This window comes from Larimichthys crocea, chromosome VIII (genome assembly GCF_000972845.2).
Source record: "Larimichthys crocea isolate SSNF chromosome VIII, L_crocea_2.0, whole genome shotgun sequence".
In the NCBI taxonomy this organism is placed as follows: Eukaryota; Metazoa; Chordata; class Actinopteri; family Sciaenidae; genus Larimichthys; species Larimichthys crocea.
The window spans coordinates 29,166,301-29,182,769 of record NC_040018.1 but is presented as its reverse complement, the minus strand read 5'-3'; the positions used below and the strand labels follow the sequence as shown (position 1 = coordinate 29,182,769).

The 16,469-nt window shown below is 40.5% G+C and overlaps 1 protein-coding gene across 3 annotated transcripts in view; it reads right to left on the bottom strand.

Annotated features, from left to right (window-relative positions):
- The window catches only part of cemip (cell migration inducing hyaluronidase 1), a 190,680-nt gene that overhangs the window by 76,308 nt on the left and 97,903 nt on the right, over positions 1-16,469 (bottom strand). For all 3 annotated transcript variants that reach the window (XM_027281343.1, XM_027281344.1, XM_027281345.1), the window contains exons 3-6: positions 10,578-10,715; positions 9,497-9,635; positions 7,071-7,307; positions 4,806-4,985 (exon numbers count right to left, since the gene is read on the bottom strand). In XM_027281343.1, coding sequence (XP_027137144.1) covers positions 4,806-4,985; positions 7,071-7,307; positions 9,497-9,635; positions 10,578-10,715 — 694 coding nt within the window. The remainder of the gene's footprint in view (positions 1-4,805; positions 4,986-7,070; positions 7,308-9,496; positions 9,636-10,577; positions 10,716-16,469) is intronic.

The window sequence follows — 16,469 nt, the reverse complement described above, 5'->3', positions numbered from 1 at the left end:
GAATGGAAAAAGAAGCATCAGGTGGAAAGTGAGGAACATCTACATTAGACCCCCGCCCCTCCCACACACACACACACACACAGTGGCATTATATTTGTAATGCTGACGTAAAGAGTGAGAGGCTGACATCCACAAATGGGCAGTCTAATTAAATGAGCTATCCCAGCATGCATCACTTAGGTAATGATGTGCTGGCTGTCAGGGAGGGAACAGGGGGAATCTGTGTGAATCCATGTCTGTGTCACCGTGTGTTTATGTGTGGATGGAGGTGTGTGTGTGTGTGTTACAGTCAGTACAGGAGGTGTAGATAAAGATGAAGAGCTGCAGCACGCTGTGCATATCTCTGCTGTCTGAAAGATGAAGAGCTGCAGCACGCTGTGCATATCTCTGCTGTCTGTTTCACAGCTGCTGTGAGATGAAAAATATACTGGCAACAGGAGAGTCGCTCCATATTTTATAAGAATTCTGACACCTGATTCAAAAACTTGTTGATATTTTTAATCATTCAAATTTCCTCTTTGGTCTTTGACAAATTCAGAACACAACAGAGTTTATTATGAATGAATATTAAAACTTTATAAACCTGTTGTTGCTAACAAAATACTTGACGAATTATATTTGGCATTTACTGAAAAATATATTTGTCCTGCCCTTTTTGTGATAAACATGTGATTATTATTATTGATTTGTTTTCTAAGGCTCACTCACACACACGCACATGCGCAGTCATCCTGTTTCCCAGTCTTACAAAGACGTTACAGTGAAATGAGAAAATCAGCACAACCTTCCATTAGAGAAGAAATGTTCAGCATTCCCGCTTAATCACCACGATTGTTGAAAAACAGCTGTAATTGATAACATCGACAGTGGCTGCATTCCAACCAGTGTGCACTTCACTGTTCCAAGTGTACACAATAACAAGCCAATGGAGCCAGAACATCTAAATGGAATAAAGCCATAATTGACATTAAGAGTTACACTGGTGGATCCTTCTGTTTGAACCTGTCAGCTTGGTGGGCTGGGCTCGGTTTTACACAGGTTCTGTCTGCTGCAGCTTTAACAGACTGCTGCAGGAAAGAGAGTTTGCTTTTTAATGCACGAGAACAAATTGTTTCAGGTGAGGTGGAACAGTACTGGTCGAGCTATGCACACTCCTGTGGTTTCACACCATTGCATTGCACTGTCTACAGGTGCTAGCAACCATGATGCACACAGTGTTGAATATGAACACAACTTTTGTTTCATTTTAAGAAAACTCTACAGCAGTACCAGTCCATACAGTGACATTATCCAACAAGAGCAGACATTATACATGGATGTTCCAAACTCTGTCTGAAGTCTGACTACCCTTCACGAAACCACATACCTCTGTTAAGCAGGTAGTTGATGCAAGAGTCCCACCGTAGATACCTACTGATCACAGACTTTGATTTATACTTTAACATTGGATTTCACCCACTGAGATCAGAACTGCAGGGCAGACAGATGGATCATAAATCGTACGTGATCGGATCATATTGTGCTTTTTATTCCAAGTACAGTAACTGTGCTCACACTCTTCGATTGACTTAGAGATACAAGTGCCAGTGAGAACACAGTCTGTCACGGATCGTGGCTGCTGCTGTGGTCCTGCACGACATCCACTGCATATATTATGACTGTACGGTCTAGACCTGCTCTGTATTGAAGTGTCTTGAGATGACTTTTACAACACTACTGAGAGTCTTTCTTTTCTTGTTGTCAAACTGGGCCTACACTGTGACTGTCATAAGTATGGAGCAACCCTTTATTTTCACTTCAAGAAATACTCTAGAACCCGGGTCCCCAATCTTTTTTCGGTGCGGGCCACATCAACTTGCCTTTCTGTGATGGGGGGCCGGGGTCAGTCTATAACTGAAATGATATCAGTCCCACCAGGATTTCACGGGGCCTTTTTTGAAATAGCTGCGGCCTAAAATCCCTGATGTTGCAGGAGGTTTGCAAAAAAATTGCGGTGAAAGTTGCGGTGCTTTTTACATTTTTGTTGCGATTTTGTTGCGGGATGAAGTGAAAGTTGGGATAAGTTGCGATTCGACAGTCGCGGAGAGGGCGCAGCGAGCACTAAGTCCACGGCCCCGGGAAGCGGCGAGGTCCAGGCAGGAGGGCGCTGTAAAGCTCGCGGCCGGAGCTTTGAGGCACCTTCGCCCATCTCCCGCACCGTGCGGCCGTCCCTGACCCGCCGAGTTGAATCCCCCGGGCAGACTGCGCGGAAGTTGATCACGAGCAAAGCCACGTCAGAATATACCATTGTGTGAGAGGATGAAAATTAGCTAGTACTGTAAATAGTTCGTAAATAAGGTAGATTTTAATTAGAATGCCAAGCTTAATCATTAAGTGTGGATATTTTATAATAGGAAAATGCAATTTTGAAAAATAGGCCATGTTTAGAGGGATTGTTTGGGATCGTTAAGTGGGCCACTCCAATTGTTTAGGCGGGCCGGATGTGGCCCGCGAGCCGTAGTTTGGAGACCCCTGCTCTACAGAGCAACTTTAGTCAAGTAGTGAACACAGGGTGGGTAGTTTAAGGAGCCTGGGAATTAGCAGTATGAGGGCATTGTTACTGAATAAATCCAGCATGGCAGCAGAAAACTTTAAATCTCAGCAACCATTGAAGTTGCCATTGATATACTCTGGTAATTTTGTACAGTGAGTCAGTAAAATATTACTGTCAACACTACAAAAAGAGGAATGTATGATTAGAGAGTCAGTAAAGACATTTTGGCTCAGACCCAAAGAATACCCCACGACTTCAGCACATCTGTTGTTGTTCCCCGACTGAGTTTCAGTTCTTTATTTGCAGAGCTTTAAAAAAACGAAGCACCGGAGGTGTGTTGTAGTATTTCTCCAGGCTACCGCCAGAGCCGATGTGCTGTGCAGCTGCAGTAAACATATGCAAATTACATAACTAAGAATGTATTGCAGAGTCTGCGCTGTCTCATAAATTCCAGCTTATTAAAATGTCTCTGGGTGCGCCGCAAAATTACACAGCCTCTCTCTCCTGATGACACCAGCGCTGGCCTGTTGGCAACAGCACGAGGATGGAAGGCGACAAGAGTCATTAGGCAAGAATCCCTCCGCCGCCTCTCCATCGCTCCCATCCATTTACTCCGTCCTCCACAGCATCCACAAGCATGGAGCAAAGTGCAAATTGGGGGAAGAAGGGAATGTTCGCTCGCACTTTGTCCTCATGTCGTTTATGAAACACTCTCAGTGTTTCCTGCGGTCTCCTCAGCAGCATTAAGTTTCATAACACCGCCCTGCTCAGAGGTTAACCACAGGGGCCTACACTGCCAGCATCTCCTCTCAGCCCACAACAAGACCTCTGATACTGTAGTTGACTGGCACCGTGCAAAAAAAAAAACATTCACACAAGTTTGTGGTTTTTACGGTGTAAAAGTCGCCTGTCCAACAGTTCTGTTCTGTTTTTGGGAAAAACAAGAGCACAGTCGAGTCTTGTCTGAGGAATGTGACAGCGTACACATTCTTATCCACTGCGATACCCCTCATGTCAGTAACTTTGAGACATCTCCAGGGGTTTTATTATCATGGCACCATTCAGGATCCATTTCCGATGCATTCCTGACACACACACACACACACACACACACACACACACACACACACACACACACACACACTGAACTATCCCTTATTCTCAGGAGTTGGTAAAGACCAAGGCAGAACTAAAACAAGAGTGAAGATTAGGACTGATCAAGTGGATACATGCAGATATTGCTGCATCTTCTGGATGTTTTCACCATAAAACTGATGTCAGTCAGTTAAGCGTTACAAAAATGTTGATACTAATGTATTAATGTTTGTAAAGTTACATGTAAAATGACACATTTCTATCAGCTCTTGCAATACTACATCATCTGGATGTGTCTGCTGTATTATTAGAGCTTGTCATGGTTCATGGAGTCAGCCTGACCATGCTGTGTACAGTAAAGTAGATAAGAGTCCTTCATTCACTCTGAATGTCTGACACGCTGCACCTTTAAATCAGAAGTTACACAACATTTGGTCTGGAATTTCCCAGTCTTTGATTTTAACTGCCATATAAAGTTAAATTATAGTCGGCTGTAGCTCGACTAAATTCACTGAAAAGTGACTTTCATCCACTTCCATCAGCTTTATTATTGTATAGTATACCTGTACAACGTTTTGATGGCTTTAGCTTTTCTTGAGATTGTCACAGAAGTGTTAATTTAATATGTTTAGCACTGAGGTCATAGTTGGTGGACTGTATTTTATATATATATATATATAAAAAAAATAGAAAACCTCTATCAATATAATTACATCCAGTACAACATGACCTCTAACTATGACCTCAATATATATGTTTATTATTATTATTATTGACACATTTCTAAGAGTTATTTAAACTTCATAAAAGAAGGATTGATGGAACTGTACTGAATTGCAATATACTGTACCTAATGAAGTGGCCAGTGACGGTAAATACTGTATATTTTTTACAAATGTTGCACTGGAGATGGTTTATTGAAAATCAATATCAATCAAAAAAGCTGCAGGGATTCATTAGACAATGAAAGCTCCACACTGTGACTCACCTGAGGTTCCAACAGTTTTTCATTAATTCACATCAGTCAATAAAAAAACATTTCTGCAGCGCTGCAAGCTTCAAACACGTTTCTGTCCTGACATGGTGTGAGCTGAATACCTGAATGAATTCATATGATGTCGAGTATGCAGGTAAAACGATGTCATTCAAATTCAAAAACAATATTTCATGAGCTCACCGAAATCCAAGACTGGTGATGTGCTGGCTGCCCAGCCTGGTGAGGCTCTTCTTGGCCGAGTCCTCCAAGTTGTTAGAGCCCTCGTCGTTGACCACCATGGCCAGTATGAGCCCAGCCTCCAAACCGTCCACGTACTTTGCAAGGCGACTACTCTCGTCCTTACTGCGGTATGTGTCGAACCTGCACGAGTGGAAATCATGATTGTCTTTTTATTTATGGGACAGAAAGCTGCTCTGCATGTAAAACCATCATATGTTGTAAATACAGCCTTTAATGGTGGATTTTTCTCTGCGAGTTTATTTGTGTGCCTGTGGGGAAATCCTGAAAAAAACAAACAATAAGCAATAACTAGAATTTTCATTACTTCTCTGTGCTTTTGATGTTGAAACGACTAATAACAATTCGTGGTTAAGAAATTAATAAATAACTTAAGAAAGATGAAAAGGCACATAAAGTGGATTTATAGTTGACTTTAATAAAAAAAATAACCAACAATAATTCATTACTTCTTTAATTTGAATCTATTAGTGGTAAACACAATTAAAAGCCAAAACTTTAATTAGTTTGATTCATTTCTCACCAGGTCAGAAAAAAAAGTCATTGTTAGAGCAGCATTAGACTCAGATATATTTCAGGTTTAGGAATGAAGGTAGTATATTTATAGAAAGGACATGTGCACATACTCATTTACCTCGTTTACACACATGCTTTCTTTATAAATTGTCCACAGAGAAAAAAAGATTTAAAGAGAAAAGAGAAAAAATTGTCCATCTGAAATCAAATTGCATGTTTCTTTGTGTAACAGCATTAAGATGTGTTTTATAAATGACACGGCTTGTTCAAATCAAATCAAATCAAATGTGGTTATATGTAGTATAATGTTCCTGCACGTCCACGTCTGTGTGGCTGCTTCTGTCCACGCAGACAAAGAAAACAGATTAGTTTGCATTGTGTTTGTCTGCTGTCAATCAAATTCACACCCCAGCCCGCCCACTCAGAGGTTGGAGCATTTCTCTTTCTCGCTCTGATAAAAGAAAGAGAGAATTTAGGTTGGACTTTAAAAACACCGCCTGATTTCAAGTGCAATGGTTTAACAAAAAAAAAAAATCAGACTGAAAAGACTGAAAGAATTAAAGTGAACAATAACATGCACATTTATTTAAACCCAGCAAGCTGCATATAAAGAAATGAATGTATCATTAATTAGACCTAATCATTTTTAATTGAACAAGTTTGATTTGTTTGCGAACACAAGGAGGACTGAAGCATCGTTTCAAGTTATAAAGGCTTTGCTTATTAACTACATGCCAATGTTTTCTTGCAACATTAAATTTGTTTTGATTTATCATTTCAATACATATTAAAATTGCCACAAACAGTTTCAGGCTAACCATTTGTTTTTGTGTTTGATCATATTTGGAGGATTTGCATATCTGTATTTGTTAATAGAACGGCCTGGAAGATACATATAATGTAACATGCAATATCTTTCAGCCTATAAAAAATATAGATATATATCTTTTTCAGTGGCATTACTGGATTATTTTGGAACAACCTCCACTGCACCAGGACTATAACTCATTAGCTGACATGGCTGCTGCTGAGGGAACACGTTCAGGGGCTTCTGCTGCCTCCTCTGAACGGACTGCAGCTGCAGAGGTCATAACAGAGGAACCACAGCCTCCTCTATCCTCCTCCAACCTGAGCAGTGCGTGGAGCTGCGCTGTGCTTTGGGGTCCTGAACGAAATGCCATCAAAATCCTACAAAAACAACTGCTTCAAAGAAATATTTGTTGTCTGTCCACTATTATTAGTGTTAAATTATTCTCCAGTTGACTGCATATTAACTGTTTTGTAATTACCATTTATGAAGCGCATTTTTACGGGTGTCACTTTTAATCAGACAATGTCTAACGGTCGTAAATTAGAGGAGACACATTCCAATGCCTCCTCCTCTCAAAATGACCCAATTATCTGTTTGCTGCAATAGAAGCTGTATATCAATTTATCTGACCTCCATTTAGAATAAAAATGTAATGGGTAATGAATCATGAAAGGATATAAAGGATGACATTGATTTCTAAATTTAATATCCCTGCATCAAACAGTGCCAGAGTCATTAGAGGCATATTTGTCTCCTTCATTACAACCATGTGATTACACAGCTTATGAGATGTCAGCCACCACCTCATTTCTGCTCTAATAAAGAGTTTCATGATTGTTCATCAGGTGGGACGTGGCCTCTGCTTCAAGGGGGAACCCTACCTGTCATCGTGCAGCACCTCTCCAGTCTTGGGGTCGATGACGTGGATGATGATGCCTCGGTTCCCCCAGCTTCTCTGGAACAGGTAGTTGTTTTGGTTGCTCTCCCCGGGGTGAAAGGTCTTGTTCAGGAGCGTCCAGGACAGTTTCTTTTCTCCGTGGATTTCTAGTGTCCCTCCTGTCCCCACGCCGATGTACTTCCTCCCAAAGTAGCTGTGCTCCTGATCAGTGTCATCCAACCTAAGAACAGTGTGAGAGAATACAGTACATGTTCATGATCTTAATGCAGATTCACATTTTAAGATGTTCTATCAGTCACTGAGACACTGTTCTGACTGCCCACATTTCCCTTGGAAATATCAAAACTGTCTGACTTCCTGTAGTATTCCTAGACTTCCTGTATTGAGCAATTGAACAATGGTCAGTTGTTGTTTTTTTGTGATCCATCTTCTTTCTACTCCACATATCATGAAGTTATATTCCCTCTGCTGTGCACACGGCTCTGAAGTTACACTGCAGTCCACTCGACCATAGTGGTGGTCAGAGCTATGTAGTATTGATTTAGACCAGGGGTCCCCAAACTTTTTTCGGTGCGGGCCACATCAACTTGCCTTTCTATGATGGGGGGCCGGGGTCAGTCTATAACCGGAAATGATATCAGTCCAACCAGGATTTCACGGGCCTTTTTTGAAATCTCTGATGTTGCATGAGGTTTTCAAAAAAATTGCGGTGAAAGTTGCGGTGCTTTTTACATTTTTGTTGCGATTTTGTTGCAGGAAGAAGTGAAAGTTGTGATAAATTGTGATTCGACAGTCGCGGAGAGGGCAAGTCCACGGCCCCGGGAAGTGGCGAGGTCCGGGCAGGAGGGCGCTGTAAAGCTCGCGGCCGGAGCCGTGCAAAGTCATGTCAGAATATACCATTGTGTGAGGGGATGAAAATGAGCTAGTACTGTAAATAGTTCGTAAATAAGGTAGATTTTAATTAGAATGCCAAGCTTAATCATTAAGTGTGGATATTTTATAATAGGAAAATGCAATTTTGAAAAATAGGCCATGTTTAGAGGGATTGTTTATGATCGTTAAGTGGGCCACTCCAATTGTTTAGGTGGGCCGGATGTGGCCGTTAAGTGGGCCACTCCAATTGTTTAGGTGGGCCGGATGTGGCCGTAGTTTGGAGACCCCTGATTTAGATTTAGTTATTTGTGATAATGTCATCATGAATGGTCTAACAGTATCACAAACTGTGATTAGAAATCATCCTAAATAGGGACGTGACTGTGTGTACCAAATATCATGGTCATCCATTCAATAGCTTTTGAGAGATTTCACTTCGAACAACAATCGATCTGATTATGGCACTAGAACTAAAGTCAGCAGATTGCTAAAGTTCTTAAAATCGATCCCCTTGCGTACAATGGATATCAATCTAATATACATATTTTAGCAAAATGCAACACATACAAAAGCTCGAAAATGAAAAGGTTTTATCCTCTGGAGATCACGGATGTCTGTACGAAATGTTATGACTGCCCAACACTGCCATCCCCAGAGCATGGCTAAAAACATCTCACAGTTTAACCAACATTACTCATGAGGCAAAATGCATTTGTTGGGAAATTTTCAGAAGGTAGATTAATCCCCACCTGGTGCTCAATATGTGAATATGTCAGGCAGCGGGCGTAGGATTGAGTCAAGTGCGTGGGTTCATGGTAGCAAACACTGAACAAAGGAGCAGTACAGTCCTGGATCATCACCATCTCCTGTAGTTTTCAATTACTGAGCAGCTCATCATTTCTTACAGGATGAATGTTGAGAATACTAACTCATGGTGTTAGACAATATTCGTCGTGACTTATAAAGTGAACATTTAATAAAAATATGGAGACTAGTGAGGGGATTCCAAAGCAACAAAATAACATTCAAGGTTTCTTCCATTAACACAGCACTGAGCTGGTTTTACATAGTTTGTACTGACTTTAATGGAAGGCATCTGTCTTGGTCACACTAAATTGTTTTTTTGTTGCTTTGCACCTGTCTGACTTTGTTTTTTTTTAATAAGTTCAAGAAGACTGACTGACTGATCACCTGGTGAGTTTATATTGTTAACTTTCTGTCCGGTAATATATTTTATGAGTGTGCAGACGGTCCTGGATCAGTGCTGAGGCAGTACTTGTTTGCAGGATTAATTTAATGTTGGTTTTGGTCTCCTCTTGGTATTTGTTCATATCAGGTGAGTATAGGCAGGTTTATCCTTAAAGGTTACATGTTCAATAGACATCCACACATCATACAAATTACATTGATTGCATCGGAGGGGGAGCACACTGAAGAATAACGGTTCATAATATTATTAAATCATATTTGCTTTTGTTGATTTATCGTGTTGTTTAGCATTAAAACACATCGCTGCGTGCTAAACCTCAGCTGTACCTTCCAAAAAGGGAGATGGTCAGGTTGCCTTTATAAGGACAGTCTCTGCTTCCGATGTGCAGCTCTCCTTTGTTCCCAATCAGAATGTGTTTTGTTCGCAGCTGTATAGGCCGTTTGGTGTCAGCAATCACCAGCTTTCCTACAGGACAGAGAGAGAGAGAGAGAGAGAGAGTTGTGGAGGGGGTGATGAAGACTCCTGGCAGGTCATTCATGCCCCACTGCCCACAGACACCTCCTGTCTTCCAACCATTTATGGCCCTGGGCTCAGGCTGTCCACACACACACACACACACACACACACACCAGATGTAGCTGGCAAACAGCCTGTGTGCAATCCACTGATTCCAGCTCAGTGGTGGAGCTGTTGAACACTAAACATCATCTCCTGTATGTGCTACTTTTCTTGCCTCCACTGCATTTCATCTTAAATAATGCACCCTGTATGTGTCTTTGCACGAAATGTTCCACAAGACTGAAGGTACGCCATGATGGTTGTACAGTTAAAATGTGAAAGAAAAGGATGTGCTGAGAGAACTAATGCCCCATAATACAAACTGAAATGTTACAGAATCAGAAAAATAGCTGCAGACATGTACATGAACATGAGATCTTGCAAGTTGACAATATACAAAAACAACCCCATAACATGTGATCAGTACAATCCTGACAGCAACTTCATTTAAACCAATGTATTGGTGGCCAGAGTTAATTTGAACTTTAAACTCAGTAAAAAACTGTGATTTACATTATTATCAGTATACAGATGAAGGTGAAGCTACAGGTCATATTCTGTGTATATATTAATTGTCACTAGGAATGCAATAAATCATTTGAGAAATCCCATTATTTTCCTTTTTTGTAAAATCCATCAAACTGCTGCAATCATCTTGAATTCTGGGTTGTATACGTAAGTTTATCCGATCAAACCTCACCGCACCCGTCTGTTTGTGTTTCATCCTGATCATCACCAAACATTAAAAAAATGTGATATAAATCTCCTTCATTACCATACCCCACCCGCTCATTCTGTTTCATTTGGAAATATTTCACATTACAGCCGATTGAAAGAACTCAGGCGTACCTCCGTTGAGAATCTCAATGGAGTGGACTGTAGCTGAAGTTGTGAGGAGGACCTTCCTGCCATAACCGATTGTAACGCGGTGGTCTTCGCTGTGTCCTGGCATCCATGGCTGTAGTCCTGGCTCCTTATCCGGACACACTGCAGGAGACAGAAAATACAGAAACATTTCATTTCTAGAGATATAATATACAACTCACCAATAGTGAAAAGTACATTTAAGGAGCTATCTAAAGAGACATGTCCCCTCAAAACATCTGAAAATGGTTTCATCCAATAACTCTACAATTATACATGACTTCACAAAACAATCCAGGAAAAGTTAAGAAAGAAATACTACTACTACTAATAATAATAACACTACTACTACTACTACTACTGATAATAATAATAACACTACTACTACTACTACTACTACTACTACTACTACTACTACTACTACTACTACTACTACTACTACTAATAATAATAATAATACTAATAATAATATTACTACTACTACTACTACTGATAATAATAACACTACTACTACTACTACTACTGATAATAATAATAACACTACTACTACTACTACTACTACTACTACTACTACTACTACTACTACTACTACTACTACTACTACTAATAATAATAATAATACTAATAATAATATTACTACTACTACTACTACTGATAATAATAACACTACTACTACTACTACTACTGATAATAATAATAACACTACTACTACTACTACTACTACTACTACTACTACTACTACTACTACTACTACTACTACTACTACTAATAATAATAATAATACTAATAATAACAACAATACTACTACTACTACTGATAATAATAACACTACTACTACTACTACTACTACTACTACTACTACTACTACTACTACTAATAATAATAATAACAACACTACTACTACTACTACTACTACTACTACTACTAATAATAATAATAATAATAATAATAAAAATTATTATAATAATAAAGAATATTATTATTTATTTCCCATAAGTTGGAAAAGACTAAACTTAAGCTGCTTAACAGCAGACAGTAGCTGTCCATTCAGTCTCATCTCATGTCATCATTACATGCAAATTTTGAAACCAAGTGCTCGTCGGCTCATATAACAGCTCAACTAACAACATATTCCCTGTGACTGAGCACTGTTGTGGAGTTCTCCTGAGAGAACGAGAAGGGTTGTCTATGCGACTATAAGTTGCTCAAGGCAGGCTCTGGCTGTTGTTTGTGCCGCTGCACTGAGTATCAGAGTATCTGGCCTTATTAGAGTTTCTGAGTGGATTCTGATAAAGTATAGTACCTAGGAACTCTATAGTTCTGCTGGGAGACTTCAACACTTATACGGGCAATGATGGAGGAACCTGGGGGAACTGAGAACTGCATGATATAGACTTGATGTGGTACAGGAAGACCTTATATCAAAGATTAATGATCACATATGCAGCTATGTGTCTTGGACACTTGGGTGACATGAAAGGTCTCCTGAAGCAGCATACAGTTGCTAGGACACCAGGATTGTCACAACTCCGGTGGTTGCTGAAGCAAAAACCTGAGTATAGGAGGGGTTTGAAGCTATGGAGACAGACCTTTGGTTTGCCTCAAAGAAGTTCTGGCGAGGCGACTCAGGAAGGGAAAAGAGAGACTTGGCTCAGGCAAGGGGAACTAATTACCCTCTTGGTATTGTATGTTTGTTAATGGGATGTTCCTTCAAATGGCCTTTCCACTTGTGCCCAACCAACACATCCTCAGAATACCTAAGAGTTTTACTAAATAATGTCACTGGAACTTAATTTAGACATTGGTGCCTGCAGTGGAAAGGCGCTGAGTTCCTCCAAAAGGTTTCCTGATCCCAGGGGAAAATTCCTGTGGTGGAAACACGTCTTTAGATGAAGTAATGAGCTCAGACATCAAGATGGAAAGCAGAGTAGGCATTTCTGCTTTTGCATCAAAATTAACCAGTTCAAGTGGTTCAGACATCTGATCAGGATGCCTACTGGGCACCTTCATCTGGAGGTTTCCATGCCCAAATGGTAGGATTCCCAAGAGGAGCTGACAGATGTTGCTGGAGATAGGAATGTCTGGATTATCATGGTTAACCTGCTGCCAGCTTGACTTGGAAAAGATGGCAATGAATGGATGGATGTATAGATAGCATGATACAAGTGCTATACTACATAATTTAATACAAATTGGACAGATGGCATGACTATGGTCAGGCAGAGCAGTGGAAAAAACAAACAAAAGAATACACAAAATGAAAAGAAATAAAAATCCCCAACCTTCATCAACAAGCAACCTTGTAGCAAACCTCTAATGTGAAAAAATACACTTCATGGAAAACATTCAGCTACATTCTGAGCAAATGAAACCTTTTACATGCTTCAGCTGCTGCAGCCTCAAGCTTTATAGTCACCTTGACGGAATCTTTTTACGACTGGAACATTGCTTTTTACAGGACAAATCTGAAAAACACTTAGGCATGTTTAAGGCTAAAAACAACTGTAAACAGGTTTGTGTCAGCCCTTCATAACCAAAGAATAAGGGCTTCTTTTTGACTCAATGTTTTGTCCTGACATTTAACAATAAGAAAGAAATCCTTTACGGGCCAAGAACAGACAATATCTGTGTGTGATCTATTCTGAGTTGAAAGGCATTATGGAAAATGCTTCCAAATCGGGACGTAAAAAGAGGTGGAGACAAATGTTACAGCTGTCACCAGTGTTATTATCTTTGTCAATGAGTCCTCTGCTAATCTGATTTGTCTCATTCAATGTCTATTGCGTACGTTTCTCAGCTCTCCAACTATCTAAATGAGGATGAAATAGCACACAAGGTTATTGGATTGTTCACTTTAGAGTAAGAGTGCCTGATAAACCCATTTAGTTTGTGTCTGTTATTGTCAGGATAGCATTGAGACACAGTGTGTAACTGTCCAATCTGCCCTATAGACCTTCAATCTATTGCCCTCCGGTGTGTCATCTCCCTGCCACCTAATGAATCCGTCAATGCCATTAACTGGTCAGGGACCTGAATTGTCAAGTAGATTTCCCACAGGACTAACACAGATTCATGGTGGTGACGTGCTATCAACTGGTTTTTGCTTGTCTGTGAGTGACGTCTGTTCTGGAGAACTCAGCTTGTCTCTGCAGGTTGTTTGTCTGCAGTCCTTTTCCCTACCCACTCAGTTATATCACTGTTTAGTTGGTGACATTAGCAGTCTGTGTGTCCCAGTTATACTACTGAGCATGGAAGCAGTGTGTAAAAAAACTACTTAAGTGCACTTACAGTTTTCCTCAAGCTTTATGCTCTGGAGACAGCTCATGCTCATTTTTTGCTGTTTTTTATGTGATGAGTGCTAAAACAGGAAACAAAAAGCTCAATTAAATACTTGCTCAAACTCAGCTGTGATAAATCAGACTTGATCATCCCTCACCAAAACCCACTGGCAGGTTCCGCCTCACCATCGACAACTCCACCCAGTCTCCATCCCCTCACAGTTGCAAACTCTGAGTCATCTCCTTTGAACATCACATAAACCAAATCACCAGAGCTGCCTTCTTTCGCCTCAAGAACATTGCCCGACCCCGCCCATCACTGTCCTTCTCTGCTGCAGAAACCCTCATTCACGCCTTCATCACTTCCAGAATCGACTACTGCAACAGCATCCTCTATGGCACACCATCTAAAACTTTAAAGAAACTACAGTACATCCAAAACTCTGCTGCACGTCTGCTCACCCACACCCACAGCCGTGATCACATCACTCCAGTCCTCCAGAACCTCCACTGGCTGACTTGCTCCATCGCCACAATCCATCCCGCAGCCTCCGTTCATCTGATGCAAACCTCCCGACTCCACCACCCAGGACCAAGCACCGAACCTGGAACTCTCTCCCCAAACACATCAATGACTGTATTGACTGGCCCACCTTCAAATCTGACAAAAACACACCTGCTTTTAATGTTTAGCTTAGTCTAATGTGTTTTTAGTGTACTGTTTTTTAATGTTTAGCTTAGTCTAATGTGTTTTTAGTGTACTGTTTTATGCTGTTTTGATGGGGGTTTGAGTGTCTTTGAGTACTCAGAAAAGCACTTACAAATAAAATGTAGTATTATTATCATTATTTTTTATTATTATTATCATTATGTATTATTATTATTATTATTATTATTATTATTCAAAGTTTCCATACATCCATTTTGCAGATTCAGTGAATAGGGAAATAGAATATATTATACCTTTATATATAAAACAACGTTATATATATATAAAATACATTCACAAAATAAAATGCATTCCAGTAGCTGCTTTTTTTTTTGCATGCCATGTTATCCTGCTAATCTGGTGTTTGGACACATACAGAGCCAGATCACCATCTAAAGCCGTATAATCCACAGAAATCCACTGTCAGGAGCTCAGGTGGCCATCTGCAATTACACTGACTAGACATCCAAGAAAACCCTAAGAGCACAGAGAATACCAGAGCTGTTATTTATAGCATGAGGCCACACTCAAGCTATGAGTATTGTGGAAATACTGTATTGTCTATTACATATGTTTTTTAAGTGTCTCTAAGTACACTAAACTCAGCTTGTCTTGTTTTTTCTCCTTGGCGACCGTGTACTGTTTTCTTTTTGACTGTAAATGAACCTTCCATGAAATTTTGAAATAAGTGGATTTACTCATTTGCACCTGCTCCAAGCACTGAAGGATACAATAATAACAACAGACATGAATGAAAAAGCCTACATACGACATACAGTAAAAACGTCCTCATCAGCAGCTCTTCACACGCACGTTTCAGAGCGAGCGTTTGAAGTCGCTCCTCGGAGATCTGTGGCTTCCAGTTATTGGGCTGTTTGACAGCTGGGAGTAAAACTGCTGAACCTGCTGCTTTGGTTTGCCTGAAATTCTTTCTTAATCCAGCAACACAATGAACCGTGCCCGAACTTCGTCAGAGAACTACCAACGCAGGTGATTCAGCTGCAATTACACAACGAAACTAAACGGAGAACTTCAAAGCGTCACACCTGGTTTCTTCACAACTTTAATCACAGGCGAGGGCACGATAATAACTGACTGAGTCACACCAATGACCTTTCAAAGTCTCCATGAAATCAAAATTGATGTTTCAGTGCTTTTTATCACATACTGGCACATCACCTATACTAAACTATGCTTCCACGCTGATTTTGGTGAAACTGGATCAGACAATATATTTGCTGCTTTTCCCTCTGATCAGCTTCACCTCTCTGTCCAGCAGAGTTTCATGATGGACAGTTAACTTCAGCCTGACCACTTGCTAAAGTAACTAACTACTAACGAACTGCTGCTAACTAATCTAATCTACCGTTAACAGGCATCAAAACTGGGCTGAGCTTATCAACAACTCCAGTAGATTTATTCATCCGTGAAATTATTAGACAGACTTTGCGCACCGATACCAAGAATAATTCTTTCCGACATGCCATCACGATGAACTTCAGCTACTGCAGAGACAGAGACATGGCTGAATGGATCAAGCTGTGCTGCAGCTCAGAGCTCTTCAGAGCAGATCGCATGGCTCGGAGTTGTAACGTGACAGTGATCCTGCAGCACTGATCTCCTGATCTGGAATCTTCTTTCATAAACTGTAAACCCGGACATCTGAGTGATTGTCTTCAGCAGCTTTAACAAAGGTAATCTCAGTCATGCTGCACCAATACAGACAGTTTGTTAAATGCCCAACCAGAGAGGAGAACATTCTGGATCAGTCCCCCACACTACACTGGAGGACATCAGAGAAGCTGTGCAGGATCTTTGGGTATGCTTGGGCTGCTCCCAACAGTTTGGATGACCACCTGTGAGGAGTGCTGTTTACCATCATGCACCATG